The sequence below is a fragment of the Rhamphochromis longiceps genome, linkage group LG16, assembly GCF_057381845.1.
Source record: "Rhamphochromis longiceps isolate RC_006_pf linkage group LG16, R_longiceps_female_GT1.1, whole genome shotgun sequence".
Classification (NCBI taxonomy): Eukaryota; Metazoa; Chordata; class Actinopteri; order Cichliformes; family Cichlidae; genus Rhamphochromis; species Rhamphochromis longiceps.
Window position 1 is genome coordinate 12,476,227 of NC_140572.1, and position 18,484 is coordinate 12,494,710.

Here is an 18,484-nt window from a genome sequence, read left to right on the forward strand (position 1 = left end):
TTGCTGCGGGAGATTTCACTTGTCATGTTTGCATAGTAAGCTAACGATTAATAAGACGATGTCAGAGGAATTGGTGCACAAATTATCATCACTCACAGATCAGTGCTGTCGCTCTCTATACACAGTTCGCACGATTGCAAAGTGAAAGCAAAAAACAAGCGCAAATTCAAACGCGATTTCAATATGTCACATATTGACAGTGGCTCACCGATGCCAATGACATAATTACCCAGCTACATTTCTGAAAGAATGCAAAAGCATTGACATATATTTTTCCTACAATAGCCCGACGGGCAGGGAAGAGATAGATTTTGGTAGCCCGACTGAAAAAATCGCTAGCCCCGGGACGTCGGGCTAGCGATTTTGCGAGCCCTGTATCTGATTGAGGAATCACTCATCTTTGGAAAAGAGAGTTTATTACAGAGAAATGGCTCTTTCCAAAATAAAAGCTATACTATCCGCTTCTTCTGGGCTATATTCTCAGCAGCATAAGGAGAATCATGTGCTAACAGCTGTCTAAATGACTCGGCTAAAGTTAGTAGCATGCTTGTTGTTTTTGTCTTTGCACTAGGATGATGTCGGCGTAAATGTGCAGTCATATTCGTTGTGTTCCCACTAGTGCTTTCAGGTTAATCTCGTTGAAATGACCTTAACGCCACAACACGGCAAATCTCCGTTAACAAGCTACCGCCGATCGCTCCGTGCATGGGGCTAGACGGCCAACACGTTAACGAGCTAACTGCGCTAACACACTAGTTCACACCAATGTAATTGAGCATTGCATGGCACATCCAACATACTGTTTTACTTTAGTCCATGACTCGCTTACCTTCAGGGTCATACGTCACATGAAAACCAAAATAATTCCAAACGCCAGATCTGAATGAGGTTCAATTTGCCTGTTGCAAGGAGAGCTTAACTTCTGTCTCGCTAGCTTGCCCTGCGCTCTTCCTTCTGACTATGCTGTCTGTGTTGAGGCTCAGTGAATCTGCATTCGACTACTCCGCCTAGGCTGCACTGTCGAGCCTAGGCGGAGTAGTCGAATGCAGATTCACTGAGCGCTCAACACAGACAGCATCGTCAGAAGGAAAATTGATAAAATAAATTACAAATGTTGTATTGTTCGATACATATGCGTACCGAACCGAAAGCACTGTATCGAACGGTTCAATATCGATACGAATATCATTGCACCCCTACTAATGACATCAACACCCTATATCAGGTGTGCATAATTATTAGGCAACGTCCTTTGCTTTGGCAAAATGGGTCAAAAGAAGGACTTGGCAGGCTCAGAAAAGTCAAAAATAGTGAGATATCTTGCAGAGGGATGCAGCAGTCTCAAAATTGCAAAGCTTCTGAAGCGTGATCATCGAGCAATCAAGCGTTTCATTCAAAATAGTCAACAGGGTCGCAAGAAGCGTGTGGAAAAACCAAGGCGCAAAGTAACTGCCCATGAACTGAGAAAAGTCAAGCGTGCAGCTGCCAAGATGCCACTTGCCACCAGTTTGGCCATATTTCAGAGCTGCAACATCACTGGAGTGCCCAAAAGCACAAGGTGTGCAATACTCAGAGACATGGCCAAGGTAAGAAAGGCTGAAAGACGACCACCACTGAACAAGACACACAAGCTGAAACGTCAAGACTGGGCCAAAAAATATCTCAAGACTGATTTTTCTAAGGTTTTATGGACTGATGAAATGAGAGTGAGTCTTGATGGGCCAGATGGATGGGCCCGTGGCTGGATTGGTAAAGGGCAGAGAGCTCCAGTCCGACTCAGACGCCAGCAAGGTGGAGGTGAAGTACTGGTTTGGGCTGGTATCATCAAAGATGAGCTTGTGGGGCCTTTTCGGGTTGAGGATGGAGTCAAGCTCAACTCCCAGTCCTACTGCCAGTTTCTGGAAGACACCTTCTTCAAGCAGTGGTACAGGAAGAAGTCTGCATCCTTCAAGAAAAACATGATTTTCATGCAGGACAATGCTCCATCACACGCGTCCAAGTACTCCACAGCGTGGCTGGCAAGAAAGGGTATAAAAGAAGAAAAACTAATGACATGGCCACCTTGTTCACCTGATCTGAACCCCATTGAGAACCTGTGGTCCATCATCAAATGTGAGATTTACAAGGAGGGAAAACAGTACACCTCTCTGAACAGTGTCTGGGAGGCTGTGGTTGCTGCTGCACGCAATGTTGATGGTGAACAGATCAAAACACTGACAGAATCCATGGATGGCAGGCTTTTGAGTGTCCTTGCAAAGAAAGGTGGCTATATTGGTCGCTGATTTGTTTTTGTTTTGTTTTTGAATGTCAGAAACGTATATTTGTGAATGTGGAGATGTTATATTGGTTTCACTTGTAAAAATAAATAATTGAAATGGGTATATATTTGTTTTTTGTTAAGTTGCCTAATAATTATGCACAGTAATAGTCACCTGCACACACAGATATCCCCCTAAAATAGCTAAAACTAAAAACAAACTAAAAACTACTTCCAAAAACATTCAGCTTTGATATTAATGAGTTTTTTGGGTTCATTGAGAACATGGTTGTTGTTCAATAATAAAATTATTCCTCAAAAATACAACTTGCCTAATAATTCTGCACTCCCTGTAGTTCAACTGTTCTTTGGTCCTTATTTCTTTCTTTGTCTCCTCTCCTCAAGGTGCTACTCCAGTATTGGGAAGGTGCAGGATGCCTTCATCTCTTACCGGCAGTCCATTGATAAATCGGAGGCCAGTGCTGACACCTGGTGCTCTATAGGGTAAGAGCAAAATTTGTCATGTGTTGGCTATGCTGAGAAGTATGATTAAGGTCACAACGAAGAAGGTGAAGCTCTTTAGGTCTGACTCAAAATGGCTGGTGGAGAAGCAGCAGCTGCATAGAGGACATGGAAAAAGTGTGAAAGGATCTATTGTTAGAATTATGAAGAACAGATTAGGTCCCCTGAGAACTGTGAGTTTGTAAGAGGATAATGACCTAAATCCTGGAAGATGGCAAGAGAATAATTTCCTATCTTTGCCTCTGGGTCCAGGGTGCTTTACCAGCAGCAGAACCAGCCTATGGATGCACTGCAGGCTTACATCTGTGCTGTTCAACTGGATCACAGCCACGCCGCCGCCTGGATGGATCTGGGCACTCTCTACGAATCCTGCGGCCAGCCGCACGACGCTATCAAGTGCTACATCAACGCTACTCGCAGCAAGGCCTGCCTCAACACTGCTGCACTCACACAACGTATCAAGCTGCTGCAGGTAGAGCTGGCCTTTACATAAACCCAACGCACTTTGTTACGTGTTGTGCATTTTGGTGTGTGCGTGTATTAAAGTGACGTGTTAAGTGCCAAACATTGCCAAAGCAATCAGCTTTTTGAATTGCAGGCTGCGTGTTTGTCCTTTTGATTTCTGGTAACAGAGATATGAATAATAATTCATATTGGTATTTTGTTTTGGCGTTTTCCCCTCACTTTATTGTAAAGCATTCCTTCATGGCATTGAACATTTTAGTATATCACCTATATAAGGTGTGATCAAAAACATCTGAGAATTGCCCCAAGAAAATGTAACTTTACCAAATTTGTAATTTTTCCTTTAAGGTCATCTTTTTGTGGAGGTCAGAATGTTTTCAGCATGGCTGCATTTGTAATATTGCTCTCTGGAAGTCCCGTCTTGCACTTGCACGCCTGCGATCTTCAAGCAAAGACGGCAAACATCAACCAATCAAGTTTTAAACTGATCCAACTGTGGTTTTGAGTGCTGGGCCAGCTTCAGTTTTCACTTGAAAATTCACAACATGTCAAAAGCTCAGGAGAGGTAAAACCAGAGTGGGCGTGTGAGTTTTTTAGTATTGAGTAAGTTCCCCTGAGTTTGGCCACCAGAGTCAGACTCTTGGTGTGGAGTTCTACTATAACACCAGAGAAATGTATCTGGCTGTGTGCAGATACAAAGCAAAATACTTTTTTTTTTTTTTTTTTTTTTTGGCTACAGAAAATAGTCTTGTGTCACAATCTACCCTACTAGCAAGTGCAAGTGGTCAAAATGGGACTTCCGCTTACCTACAAATAGCTACAAGCTTTTCAGACATCCACAAAAAGGTGACTTTGAAGCAGAGATCAGCCAAATAAAACCAGCCAAAGTGTTTTTATCTTCTTCTGTTTTTTTAAACGGGCTCCTTTGAAGATTTTTTGATCACAGCACGTACACGAGCAGTAACTTTTCTAGTATCTTTTTTTTTTTTGTCCAACCCAAGTTCAGCACTAAAGTTTGTGTCTTACACAATTTCTCCTAGGCTCAGTTGTGTAACCTACAACCAGGTAGTCTGCAGAATAAGAGTAAAATGCTTCCTAGTATTGAGGAGGCATGGAGCCTACCCATTCCTGCTGAGCTCACGTCCAGGCAGGGGACCCTGAACACTGCACAGACACAGCAGGTGAGATCCAGCTTATAAAGGAAACTCCAGTCTCTTATAAACTAGTTAAACTGTAAATTGAAGAGGATTGTTTAAGCCTTGCCCTCATACTTTTAGAGGATTTAACTACATCATAGTCATTTTCCAAAATTCTGGCTGGCATCAGTGTTCAATATGGATCCAAAGATAAAAAGCATGAAAGAACTGGAGTGAGGCCCATTTTGCAATAATCTTAATTGCTAAAGTGCAGTTTCCCTTCATAGCCCCTCTCTCATCAAAAGGCACGTGTTAGAATTACTAAGGATTTCTACAAAGAACTCATCATGCCACACTGCTTTTATCTTTTTTACAAAAATGCACAAATCTTATGCAGACATTGCAACAGAAAATGCTGAAAATGCATGTCTAATGAGCATAGCATATCGAGTAGTACGAATGCATGGATTTGACCTGTGTTTGTCATGAATGGCATACGCGAGTTTTGATTGCCACAACTGACTTAGAAAAAAAGACTGAGGCTCAACTCCACCACTGTCACATCAGTTTTAACCCTTCTTGTTTTTTCTGTTTGTCTGTTAGTAAAATCCTTAAGTCCTCATTTTGGCTTCAAATCACCATATTTGCATCATGCTTCATCTGTGCCACAATAATAATGAGGTCATTTTCAGTGATTCTAAGTATTGATCAGAGTGAACCAAGTGATATCCTGTCTGCATTAGTGACTTTACATGAACAGAATATGAGATGTTCAAACTACTTTCCTGTAAAGCAACTAGGGATGCTCTCAATACGATTTTAGTAACAGACTGTGAATAATCAAGGATTCACATGAATTAAAGACAGTGGCTGCAATCTGATTTTAGTCAAACGACCAAAATTGTTTTACTCAGTGTGACCTGAAATGAGTGACTAAGCCCATAAGCTCGTGGGAAAAGCATTTAAACCCATCAGGATCGAGGGCCGTTTATCCATAGACTAGTCATTTCACAACCACAGGTATCACCCCTCGTCGCCATTACAAAGAATGCAGATTTAAGCCACTTCAAGCTTGCTTTACTTTTTGGATTCTGAAAGAGAGGGAGAGAGAGCTGTGTCAGTGCCAGGTGAACAAGAGGCCGATGCAAAGCACTCGACTGCTGGCTATAGACTGTTTGCCAGGCATTGTTTGGAAGGAAAAGGCTAAAGAGATCTGAAAGTCACAGAACTCTAGTGGCAGTCGCTGTGTTGGCAACATTGGGGTTAAGTGAAACATGATCATCACTGCTGAGAGAGAGTGGGAAGTCAGGCACAGAAACTAAGGCTTTTTATTTCCTCATATGTGAATCCTGAACCCAACAAAAACTGTTTCATTATCAAATATCCAGTTACAGCCCTAAATGCAACAAATAGCACATTGTTTCACATAATAATCACAGTATGAATACTCTGATTACCACCTTAATCCATCTCAGTTATTTAGATTAAGGTAAACCATATTTGATATCAGAGTATTGCCATACAAGCATTGTTTAAATGCTCAATGTTTTTGCATGTAAATGTGTAGTATGGACCCTGTCCTTTGATCTCAGTGTGGGGAAAGTTTGGATACTTTGGCTCATTTTTTTAAATTTTAGCTTACTTTTTTTTTGGGGGGGGGGCAGCTTTACTGTTGTTGATAGTCCAGTGTGTAGTCACAAACTGTCTTTGATGCATTTTTAGGCCTGTAAAGGGGAGGGAGGCCAGTCTGCCAGCAATCATGCAGATCCGCAGGCCAGTCCTGCTAAGAAGAAACGCACTGCCAGCCCAGCCAAGGTACAGCCAGGGATGCTACTGTGTGTGATGGTGGAGAGTTAAAAATATGGTGCATGGTACATATTTGTGTCTCTTTTACAGGGTGCTGCAGACTCGTGGGGAAACACCACCAATCAACAGCAAATCAAGCTTCAGGTAGGAACATGCATTTCTTAATTTGGTAATTATTACTATTTTTCACAGAGGCTTCACATTTTAGTGGTTTACATTTGCATAATATGCAAAAGATCCAAGGTTGGAGCCCAATAGGGGATGCAAGACAGACAAAACAAAACAAAAAAAATTGCCAAATCAAACTTTATTACTGTTACACATGATTCTGATTTAGAAGAAAATGTAAAGTCTGATCTGACATCTGACTTTTATTAGCTAAAATGAGACATACTCAAAGAGGTCGCTTTGGGGGTTTATATGCATTTCACAGAACCACTTATATCAGCTCGTGATATTGTATGTTTAACATTTTTATCCTGTCTTGTCATTTTTCTTTATATCCTCCATGCTTCCCATCTGTATCACATTCATAAAGTTGATCATGGATTGTACTTGGACATCAGTTTCATTTATAAATTCCAATTACTCATTTATTTATTTATTTACATGGAACTCAAGTGTAAACCTAGAAACTCTTTAAAGATTGTAACACTTTTATATGAAAATAACTGAAGCAGTCATTTAAAATTTTAACATATATGTTTTTTATTTTACTTTTTAGGTTAGTTGTCATTAAGGATAACAATCTCAGAATCCCCATATAGTATGGGTAAAAATGACAAAAATACCATTAGGTTGTGTTTCTCTGCAGCTACTTTAATTGCCAAAACTCAATGACAAATTTATATTGGCATAATGTAATCAGCTGGACTTTTGAGTCCATTGTCTTGAACTACAGCTGCAGATGTAGTGTTAATTCTGCTCAGCGTCATTGCTGAGGGCGTTGCTACCTGTTGTCCGAGGTGGTGGGATTGAAGATTGTACAATGAGACAAGGTCGAATGGTGTCAGAGACTGCCACCACAAAAACACAGAAAGGGATAGGGCTAGCTTGTCATCATGACTGAAGTTTAGAAATAAGAAAAGGAAAATTGATGACAAAATAGATGAAAATAATACACAAAAAATGCTAAAGTTAATAAACCAAATATATTTGGGTGTTAATTAAAACATGTGTGTCTTGCTCAAGTAATAGATATGTGTGGGGAATGCTACCTGTGCATTTGGTAGTAAGCTTTAATAAGTGATCTTCTAATTTTAATGCAACACTGTTGTGAAATGTACAGCACCTGGAACACTTGCGGACCAACCGAGCAAACCTCAACCCCCACCAGTTGCAGATGCTGGAGCAGCTGGAGAAGCAGTTCTCGCTCATGCAGCATCATCAGCAGGTACACACATGCTACCTTGGTTATTAGTGACGTGAGTTTCTACTGGCTAATGTGTAGGAGGTTTATATTTTACATACAGTTATGATGGACATGAATGTCAAGGCATTGTTGGGCTTTCAGTGATTTCTCAACCTCTTAGTTTGGTCTTCATGAATAAGTTTTGGCATAATTCTGGTTGGAGTGGCCACACACTTGTACCACGTACTTATAACACTGGTTTATCTAATTACATTTAAAATTTGACTACAAGAGAAGTGATTGGCTTGTGTAAATCTACCATCTTCTTTGTGAGGTCTGCTTTGAGTCCCACTGTATGAGTGAGCGCTGTGAAACAAATCCTTTTCATGATACTACCTGCTGTAGCCCTTCATGGTCACCAAAGGGAAGTGCACAGGCCTTGGCAGTTGAGACACTTTTAGATTTTGATGAGCATCATTTTGATGAGCACACTCATTTGAGAAAGAAGGTGTCTTTTTTTTCTTATATGTGAATGATGTGAAAGAAAATGAGTAGCTTACAGCAGCAATTGACAGCTCAACATAACCTAAGCCTTCGTGTTCACATTAAGTGTGTGTGTAAACTCCTGATCAGAACAGTTTGTGTTAAGTGTGACTCTTTTCTCATTCTCTGCCCTGTATCAGATTCGGCAGCAGGCAGCAGCAGGTGGCCAACCGAGGCCCAGCCTTCCCAACGGCGAATTGGCTGGGCCCTCTCCCCACCACGCAGGCTTCTCTCGTACCTCCCCTCTCAATCACACAGCCACCCGGCCCCCGTGTGTCACTCAGCCCACAGCCAATGGATCCTGTTCCACAAGTCCTTCAGCGGGGCTGCCTGGACACCCGGACAAAAATCACAACCTGGGACTGGGAGGTGGCGGCGCAAGCAACGGAAACGTGCCTTACCCGCAGCAGAACTCTCTACCTCACAACTGCAAAGCCGTCAGTCAACCCAGCACCAGCAGCACTACCAGTAGTCCCAGTCAAGCAGACGAGACATGGAGGAGCCAACAACGCAACACTACCACTCAGGTACACTGTTGACTGCTTTGAAATGGCTTTGTTTTGCACAACAGCAATTCACATTCACTGGCCACTTTAATGAGTACATACTAGCACCAGGTTTGACCTCCTTGTGCTGTTAGAACTGCCTTAGTTCTTAATGGCATAGATTTAGCAAGATGCAAGAAATATTCATCAGACATTCTGGTCCATGTTGGTTGTAACATCAACAGGTCACCTTTACCACATCTACACACCTAAATACTTTGAGTTGCTGCCATGTGAATGACTGATTAGATTGGTGAACTTGTAGACCGTTTGCACATGTCACTTTCTGCATTATTTTGTTTCTGCATGTTTTTCATGTGAATTATTTTGGCTCATTGAATGCACCATTTATTAATCAGTATGTCTCACTCTCTCTCTAGGGGCTTCAAAAAGGTCCAGGTTCACATTCGGCAGGTCCTAATGGAGAACCCCCTTTTTCTTCTTCCTCCTCCCCTCAGACCTCGTTCACATCATCTGGCATTCTGAATCAGGTTGGACATTCCTCTGGGCCCTGCACAGCCTCTTCCTCTGCCTCGTCTTTATCCCCCACTTCCCCTCAGACAACCCCCAACCACTTGTCCTCACCTCCCCACTCCGCTACTACCTCAGGGGTCCACACCAAAGACACCACGCCTTCAGGGGGCAACACCGGCAGCAGTGCTGCAGCTGCCGCTTTGCCATCAGGTCAGGAGGCTGCCATCAGGCATTCCGGAGGGACGTCGCATAGTCCCAGCACCACCCCTGCGCAGGGATTGACTAATCACATCCAGCCACGGGTGACTGACGGCTCTGCCAGCGCGTCTCTGCCCAGCTCTCCTGCCCCCAGCGTGCTCAGTTCAGACAATCCTCTCTCAGCCTTGATAAAGGGAAAAGCTAATACTACCAGTAACGACAATAACAATAACTACAGCAACCACGGAGGGTCTTCCTCAGAGAAAATGAACAATGTCCATCCAGGTCTCAATGGCGCCACCAAGCCAGTTTCAGAGCACTCAGTGGCATCCTCGCCACTTTCTGCCACTGCGATGCCCTCTCCATGTTCAGCAGACCCTCACACCATTAACAGCCTCCCCTGCCTTAACAGCCCGTCCAGTACAAACAGTCAGGGGCCCACGCTCAATGGAAAGGGGCTGGAGGACTCCCAGAGCCCAATGAAGGTGGAGCCTTGTGGGGGGCCTCATAGACATTCTGGCCCTGCTGGCCTGGCTCCCTGGTCCTCAGTTTCCATCTACCCCAGCTCCAGTGAAATGCTCAAAGCATGCAGGTACGAAGTCAGTAAAGCTAAGACCACATATAGAATTCACTGAGTTAATATAGTGCATGCCCAAATTAATATTCATTTTACTCCGCTTTGGATTTAAGTGTAATTCTGAGTTTTTCAAACTTTTCAGCCTGCCATAAATTAGTCACAGAAGTTTATATAAGTACAAATTATTGTGTAAATCTAAAACTGAAACACCGCGAGAGCTAAAGACACCTGCAATGCCCTCTCCAGCTCACTGCTAACACCTGCCCATTATCTGTTAGGGTTGGGGTAACCGACACAAACCGTGTCGGTTAATGCAGCAGACACATTCATATGTATGAAACCATGTTGTGAAAGTGAGGAATGCCTTGATTCTTTGTTACATTTAAAAATGCCCTGATATTTTGACCCCGTACTATACACCATTTAGCTCCCTCCCAGCATCATTCACACTCTGCACTCATGTCAGACAGAGATCTGAAGTGTACATGTGCTTAAATGTTTGTGTGAACCACATAGATTTGTAACTGTCACAGTGCTAGAAACTTGTTTCTTCTCGCTCTTTCCTTCTTTAGAGAAATGTGGAGGACATTTTTGCCTTTAATCTTCAAGTCATGCAGAGTTAGGCCATCGCTCATGTTGGTCCCTCTCCTTATCGTGTTTTTGGGGGTTTTTTTTATTTAAGAGCAGAATGACAAGCAGCTAATTTAGAAAAATCATCCATGTTTGCCTTCCAGTTAGATAAGTTGCAGGGTTTCCAGCACAAAAGTCATTAGACCCAAAAGCTAATGCTAACTGGTGGCACAGAGAGAGGGATGCGCTGTCAGACTTGTAATAAAGAGATGTACATGCAGTGATGTGAAGTGTCAATGAACCTCTAGTGAAATTACCGTAAACCAAAAGTTGTTTTTCTTTTTTTCTTTTTTTCTTACTGATTTATTGATTTGTGTCTGTCACAAAGCAGGGCAGTTAGAAATAGTGGTTCCAGATACAGAAGCAACATCAAAGCACGAATGAAAGGTGTATGAGCAGTTGATGGTAACACTATATTAGTATATGTTAGGGGTCTCAAACTTGTGGCCCAGGGCCCACTTGCAGCCCACATCACCCCTACTTGCGGGGGATTTGGCCCAAGAAGTTACTTTTTTTTTTTTGTTAGGGAGGATTTATTTGTTGTTGAGTGCAATGTTAAAGTAAGTTCTTTAAAAAGCAAAAAATCATTTAACATGAAGGCAATATGAGCAGAGAGCACAAACTTGTTGAGGGATTGGCTGTATTAGTTCAGTGAGCTGCATTCTCAATCATCCAGGAAAGTAAATCTCCAAAAAGTTGATTCTGTTCATCTGGACGAAACGTTTCGTCACTCATCCAAGTGACTTCTTCAGTTTTCTTCTTGAGTAGAAGTTACTTGGATGAGTGATGAGTGACGAAACATTTCTCCCACAAAACGCTACGTCCAGATGAACAGAATCAACTTTTTGGAGATTTTCTTTCCTGGATGATTGAGAAGGCATCAAGACATTATAAAGGGAAGGAGAGCGAAGGGCGAGTTCACAAAATGAGGCACACTAAGCACTGATGTTTCAGATTTCTACCTAAGCCGATACACAGCGTGATGATCTCGTGTTCTTTACCTGCAGGAATCTGGGGAAGAACGGCCTGTCGACCAGCAGCATCCTCCTGGACAGGTGTCCCCCACCACGGCCCCCTCGTGCGCCATCTCCTCCACTGCCAAAGGACAAACTCAATCCCCCAACACCCAGTATTTATGTGAGTACAGCTGTGCCATATAAGGAGAAGTATTCATCATGTTGTTGATTCTCAGTATCTTAGCTACAGCTAACAAGCACAAACACTCTAAGCTCCTTTTTAATGCACTGATACTCTCAGTAAGCCTGGAGTCAGTTCACGTTTTCCTGTCTGACATACAGCTAGAAAACAAGAGGGATGCCTTCTTCCCCCCCCTTCATCAGTTCTGCACCAATCCCACCAACCCGGTCACTGTCATCAGAGGACTGGCTGGAGCACTCAAACTAGGTAAGAGGATGGGATGGCACAGTTTTGTAAATTAGGTGTTTTCCGTGTTGAGGGTTGCAAGTGCGGCTGGTGTGGCTGACTCGATGTTTCTTTCCCAGTCTCACATGGCTCTGTGGGTGTGTCTCTGAAATCACAGGAGGGAGCATGTTGTGTGGATAACTTTGTATGACATGTATGACAACAGCACCACCTGCAAGCTGAAAATGTTACTGCACACATTTCCTGTGGAGAAAACTAGTTGGATTTGCACCAAAAAAATAATATAAAAAAAATCACTACCATCAGCTCTTTCCCCCCCCCAACTATTATGTAACAGATTGTCCTCAGGTTATTAATAAAGAAAATAAAACAAAAACCAGTTCATGTAACATACGTGTTCCACTCTGTTCCCCTTAAGTCACAAGTTCATATCGATGGTTCGCTAAAATCTATTTTAACACTTGTTTAAAATGATGTAAGATGCATGAAAGCTGTTCTAAACTCTTCCTTGCTTCCTCATCCTCAGACTTGGGCCTGTTCTCCACTAAGACACTGGTGGAGGCTAACCCAGACCATTTAGTGGAGGTGCGGACTCAGCTGGCTCAGCCCACCGATGAGAACTGGGATCCCAGCGGCAACAGGAAGATGTGGCGCTGTGAGAGCAGCCGCTCACACACCACCATCATCAAATACGCCCAGTACCAGGCATCGTCCTTCCAGGAGTCTCTGCGGGTCAGATTTTAATTGAAGTTCTTATTTTGGCTTTCAAGTAAAAAGATAATCAGGATCAAATGCTTGGTTTTGTTTGTTAATTTTCACTACAAAACTCTGACCTTGTATTATGTTACAAATCAGCCACCTCCCATGTTACATTGAAAATATTTTCACCGTGTTGCTGAGTATGTTACCAGCCTATAAAAATCTTTTCTTTAACAGGAAGAAAATGAGAAGAAAAAGGAGGTGGAAGCGGAGGCGGGTTCCTCAGACGGGTGAACTTTCTCTGTCTTTCTGTGTAGATTTGAAAGCTTTGCGAGCTCTTGTTTCTGTTATTAATGACCTTTTACGCTCTTGCTCTTAGTGTGAAGCGAAGGAAGGGTCTGTTCAAACACATCAAGTTTGGCACCAACATCGAACTCTCAGATGACAAGAAGTAAGTGACTCATTCATTTTAGTCGATGAAACGTGTAGAGCGATTTGCAGTTGATGAAAGATGAAGCACTAGTCCCTTTTCTTCGTTTCATTGACCTCTGCCCTTTCAGGTGGAAGCAGCAGCTGCAGGAGCTGACTAAGTTGCCTGCCTTCGCCAGAGTGGTGTCAGCTGGTAACCTGCTCAGTCACGTAGGTCACACAATCCTGGGCATGAATACTGTGCAGCTCTATATGAAGGTGCCAGGGAGCAGGACACCAGGTATAGATCAACGCAGTGACCACAAGTGTGTGTGCAGTCTTTTGTCTCACTCTGTCTCACTCTGAGTAATCGTGCTTTTTCATAGGTCACCAAGAAAACAACAATTTCTGCTCCGTCAATATTAATATTGGTCCTGGGGACTGCGAGTGGTTTGCTGTGCCTGAGCCATACTGGGGCGTCATCAATGAATTCTGTGAAAAGTACGTGGACAGAAAAGATCGTTTGAAGTCTGTTAGGTGAAGCTCAAAGTGGTTCATTGTATCTGATGATATATTTCTTTATTTTACAGGAACAACATTAACTACCTGATGGGCTCCTGGTGGCCCAACCTGGAGGACTTGTATGAGACCAATGTGCCTGTTTACCGCTTCATCCAGCGTCCCGGGGACTTGGTGTGGCTTAATACAGGCACAGTTCATTGGGTTCAGGCCATCGGCTGGTGCAACAACATCGCGTGGAATGTCGGATCCCTTACAGGTTAGGAAAGGAAAGCTCCTTCTCCATCGGGGCCAGCTGTATGACTGAATCATGCACAGATGAACATAAATATGTGCTTTTTTCTTCAGCCCATCAGTACAAGCTGGCGGTGGAGCGCTACGAGTGGAACAAACTGCAGAGCGTCAAATCCATCGTTCCCATGATCCACCTCTCATGGAACATGGCCAGGAACATTAAAGTCTCAGACCACAAGCTTTATGAGATGATCAAGTAAATGCCTGTAGATTCATCATCTCATTCTTGGTTTTGTGTGCATGTTACCTTGATCTTACCTCAGGTGTGTTTCTGTTTCTTAGGTATTGTTTGTTGCGCACTCTGAAGCAGTGTCAGATGCAGAGGGAGCTGCTGCTGGCTGCCGGGAAGGAACTGGTGTGGCATGGGAGGACCCAGAACGAGCCGGCACACTACTGCAGCATCTGTGAAGTAAGCGCAGCCCTGCTCATTTGTATTTTCTTTCCTGCTGCAGGCATGCCATTCGATCGTCACTTTTCCTACTTTGGTAACGCTTGTGCACCTGCTATTTTGCACCTAGGTGGAAGTGTTTGACCTGCTGTTTGTAACCAGCGAGAGCAACAGCAGGAAAACATACGTGGTGCACTGCCAGGACTGTGCCCGTAGGGGGAGCACTAACCTGGACAACTTTGTGGTGCTGGAGCAGTACAAGATAGAGGACCTCATGCAGATTTATGACCAGTTCACACTTGTAAGTATCGGGCACAAATCCACCAGGGCGGGCCACAGAGAACCATGAAATGCTTCAGTGTGTGCTTCTTTGTCCCCACAGGCGAGTCCCCTGCCTTCCTCCTCTTGATGGTGATATTCTCTCGTTCTGAGGACTTTTAGTACCACAAATCAGAAACTCTCCGGAAACCTTGTTTTTTCTTTTCTCTCTCTCTCTTTTTTTTTTCTTTTTTTTTTTTTTAAGTTTGTTTCTTCTGATATTCAGGAAGTAAGCCGGCAGTCACCCAACTGCACCCTGTAGCTAATCCCATAAGGCAGCTGCCTGAAAGCTGTGTGTCTATGCAACCTGCCCAGAGTGGTGTGCCACCCCAACCCCCCCACCCACCCACCCAAACAGGTGGACTAGAGGGGGTGAACGGTAGCTCCACCTGTCATCACGACCAGACTGTTCTACTGCTGGCTCAGCTGGACTTCACCCCAAAAACCACACAAAATCACAAAAGGAGGAGAAAAGTCAAATTTTGTACATATTAAGTTTAAACTGGCAACATCATCACGCAAAGACTACTGACTCGATAGTTTTCCTGTTCCCCGCCATTTTTGTCTTCTGTTTGTGAGTTCACAAGAGCTTTGTTCCCTCCTTCCCCTCGATGACACAAGTACATTAGCATAGCGGGTCTTTTGTATGTTAGACACCTCCTCGGTCAGGAACATGAGTTAAAAACTGTTTTGTAATGCGAAACGTTGAGTGACAGATTCTTTGAGACATTTCCCTTCGTTTGTTTGTTTTGGATTTTTTGTAATCACTTAAGTTTTTTTGATTATGCTGCAAGTATGATGAGACTTTGGTTCCTTTGGGTTGAGGGAGAGGAAATGAGTTGTAGGCCATGTCACAAAGAAAAAGGGTTGCACATAGTTGAAAGAGTGAACTTAAATTTGTGATGTTTTCTTTTTGTATTTGGTTGTAAATTACACTATTTATAAATGCCTATTTATTGCCTGAAAAATATTTGTTGATGGAATGCTGTACTTTTTTTTTCCCAGAGTACCTGCCATTAAATTTGAAGGAGCCTTGTGATTTTTTTAATGCAGGGCCCCTCATAACGTTTTCTATATGAATAAAACTGCTTAGTAAGCATTGTACAGAGACCTTACATTGAAATGGGTTTATTGTTTGAAGGATGTTTTATGCGTCAATAAACAAAACCGGTCTTTATTTACATCTGCAGCTGTGTTGTGTCTGTGCAAACAGTGCTGTCTGCTTGTTGGGTGGAAAGTGAAAATATTCCATACATGCCAGAATTATCAGTATCATCATCCAGCAATATAAAATTAAATGCAGTTAAATGTTTAAAGTTTATGTAACACAAGACGAGTGCAGAGCCTGCAATACAAAGGATGTAGATAAGATACAAAAATGTATTATTTTTTAAAAAATTTAAAGACCGGTTACTGAAAGGCTTCCATGTGGATGGGTGGAATGCTAATTTATCATTGCATCCAGAAAATGCAACATTCATTCACTTGTTCTAAGATTAAATTTATTTTTCACCTCAAATTTCTACACACAATACTCCGTAACAACAAACTAAAAAAGGTTGGCTTTAAATTCTTTCAAATTTAGCCATCGTCCTGTCCTTATCAGTGCTGCTGGAACCCATCCCAGAGCGCTAACACAGTGAGACAGACAACCATTTGCACTCGTGGTCAATTCGTGCATGTTCTTGGGAGGAAGCTGGAATACCGCGAACCACTGCACCACAGTGCTGCTCTAATTTATTAAATGTAAGATGCAAAAATTATAACATGTGCGCCAGAATCCAAGCCTTTCCCCAATACTTTGTTGAAGCACCTTTGGCAGCAATTACAGTCTCAGGTCTTTTGAGTATGATGCTACAATCTTGGCACATATTTTTGGGCACTTTCTCCCATTCTTTGATGGGGAGCTTCAGTGCACACCCATTTTCAAATCCCTCTCCAGAGATGGTCACTCAGGTTCATCATCATCACCCATGGGTTGGAGAAGAGCATGCTAAACGTCCTGTGGTGAATTTGGCTTTCAGGCTAACACATACAGCTCTTCAGCTTTCAGATGTATTTTATGTTTGATTTGCTATTTTCCCAAATTAGATGTGTTACCATAGCCAGCTTTGCATCGTACAAATGATGGAAATGCAGAGATCACAAGTTGCCACAAGTTTTGACAAGTTGCCACATGTGAGACTGCTTTCAGCTAGCCGCTGTCACAGCTGCCCTGAGTGTTTGTCATGGCAGGACTGTCACTACATGCCCTTGGGCTCATTGTTCCTCTAACCCAGATGTGCTCTGGTATGGAAACTTTGGTATTCAGTAGGACTGATGCAATTTAGTCTGCACACAGCCTGTGTTTTGTAGCAGGCTGTGAAAATGCTCTTGAACACTGTAAAGTTGAAGATTTTTAACACTGGAGTCTCTGTGTGGATCGACTTCTTTTTCCAGACAGCCTCAAGTGAAACCTAAAGGTACTGCAGTTGTTATCAATCCCTCATTTTCCAGCTCTGGAGGTTGCCCTTTGGGGTTCACAGCCTGCTCCAGTCGACTAGCATGGGTTCAAAGGAGGTCTATTATGCTCAGTCCAGAGTTAGAAATTTACAGGGCAAAATAACCCTTTAGTTAATCTTATACTGGCGTTATGGTTTAACGGGCAGTTTTACTTAGAAAGCTTCCTGACTGAGTGAAGTGACCTGGACGTATCTGCACAGCAGCTTCAAAGAGACTGTGTTAAATTCTTTTACTAATGAAAGGTGTTTCAGTGCTTCCTCCATTACCTCCTTTATCAGATGATACTGGAGCATCCTTTCTAAAGAGAAAAGGAGATAATATCATCACACAGTTTAAAACCACACACCATCTGACTGTCCACAAACGTAAGTAACTCGACAACTAATGCTAGATAGACTGGTTCTTAAACACACCGTTTCTGCTCTACTTGAGGACTTTATAATAAAAAACGTCTCATTCATACAAGTGCTTTAAAAAAAACAAAAAAAACATCTAAGTGCTTTCTGTCCAACTGGAGGAACGGGAGTAACTCAGGGTTCAGTATCTTGCGCAAGGACACTTCAGTAAAATCTGCTTCTTATGAATTTGTTTCCTAATAGCTGTATTGAAATGATCAAAGTAAAGAGAAGGTTGTAGAGTGATGCGGTATGCATTGCTTTGTCTTGAGGATTCCTGGTAAGCCCTTTCCTACAGAGATCTGTGGTTTTAATAAAGGCAGTGTTGAAGTACATCAAACAGCAGGGTGAGCAACATCTTTTAGTACAGCTGTTTCATGTTGCTTTTGTGATTAACATTTTGCTTTAACCTTGGTTTTCCCCCGCCCTGCCCACGTTTATTTAGCCTGCATAACAGAGAGCAGGGTATAGACATGAGGTGATGCGTCTAATATGCTATAATCTTTGGGATGTTGTAGTTTTAACTTCACCTTCACCTTAACTTCATCTGTCAGATTTAAGAATACTCATGGAAGGGTCGTTGGATTGTCCTCATGAATACTTTTCCACTACAACAAGAAAAAGACTTTAGGCTAAATGTCTATATCAGCTACAAGCATTTATCTCATGCTACAGCCTCACAGTTCATCTCCTGTCTGAAACAAGCCATTTTGGATCTTCTCCCTTTCTTCTGATTGGCTTCTCCTCACAAGCAAAAACTAAACTAACATAACAATAAAGAGGAAATATACTTTGTACTTTTAGTCTTTAGTTATCGAAACTTGCCTGATGAGGCTTTGACAGACGTATTTATTGAGACTGTAAGTCAGCTGCTTTTTAGCTAATTAGAAAATGTCAAACTATCATAACTCTGAAACAAATACTGTAAAACCACTGTCATTTAATGGTCGGGCATTGTACAGCTACAAGCATTTCACCCCCATGTCATATTGTGTATGGTTGTGTGTGTGTGACAAATAAAATTTGAATTTGAATTTGAAAACAGCAGATGAGAGGTCAAAAAAGCTGCAACTT

At 42.6% G+C, this 18,484-nt stretch overlaps 1 protein-coding gene across 2 annotated transcripts in view; it reads left to right on the top strand.

Annotated features, from left to right (window-relative positions):
* Positions 1-15,694, top strand: part of kdm6a (lysine (K)-specific demethylase 6A) — a 51,372-nt gene extending 35,678 nt beyond the window's left edge. The window contains exons 11-30 of one of the 2 annotated variants that reach the window (XM_085383965.1): positions 2,663-2,761; positions 3,032-3,251; positions 4,285-4,425; positions 6,103-6,195; positions 6,277-6,330; positions 7,475-7,579; positions 8,221-8,607; positions 9,006-9,889; positions 11,512-11,641; positions 11,803-11,908; positions 12,414-12,619; positions 12,824-12,876; positions 12,966-13,037; positions 13,147-13,295; positions 13,381-13,495; positions 13,585-13,772; positions 13,862-14,003; positions 14,090-14,216; positions 14,326-14,496; positions 14,578-15,694. In XM_085383965.1, coding sequence (XP_085240091.1) covers positions 2,663-2,761; positions 3,032-3,251; positions 4,285-4,425; positions 6,103-6,195; positions 6,277-6,330; positions 7,475-7,579; positions 8,221-8,607; positions 9,006-9,889; positions 11,512-11,641; positions 11,803-11,908; positions 12,414-12,619; positions 12,824-12,876; positions 12,966-13,037; positions 13,147-13,295; positions 13,381-13,495; positions 13,585-13,772; positions 13,862-14,003; positions 14,090-14,216; positions 14,326-14,496; positions 14,578-14,604 — 3,469 coding nt within the window. In that variant the 3' untranslated portion in view covers positions 14,605-15,694. The remainder of the gene's footprint in view (positions 1-2,662; positions 2,762-3,031; positions 3,252-4,284; positions 4,426-6,102; positions 6,196-6,276; positions 6,331-7,474; positions 7,580-8,220; positions 8,608-9,005; positions 9,890-11,511; positions 11,642-11,802; positions 11,909-12,413; positions 12,620-12,823; positions 12,877-12,965; positions 13,038-13,146; positions 13,296-13,380; positions 13,496-13,584; positions 13,773-13,861; positions 14,004-14,089; positions 14,217-14,325; positions 14,497-14,577) is intronic. The other variant, XM_085383966.1, reaches the window with a different exon arrangement.
* The last annotated feature ends 2,790 nt before the right edge of the window (positions 15,695-18,484 follow it).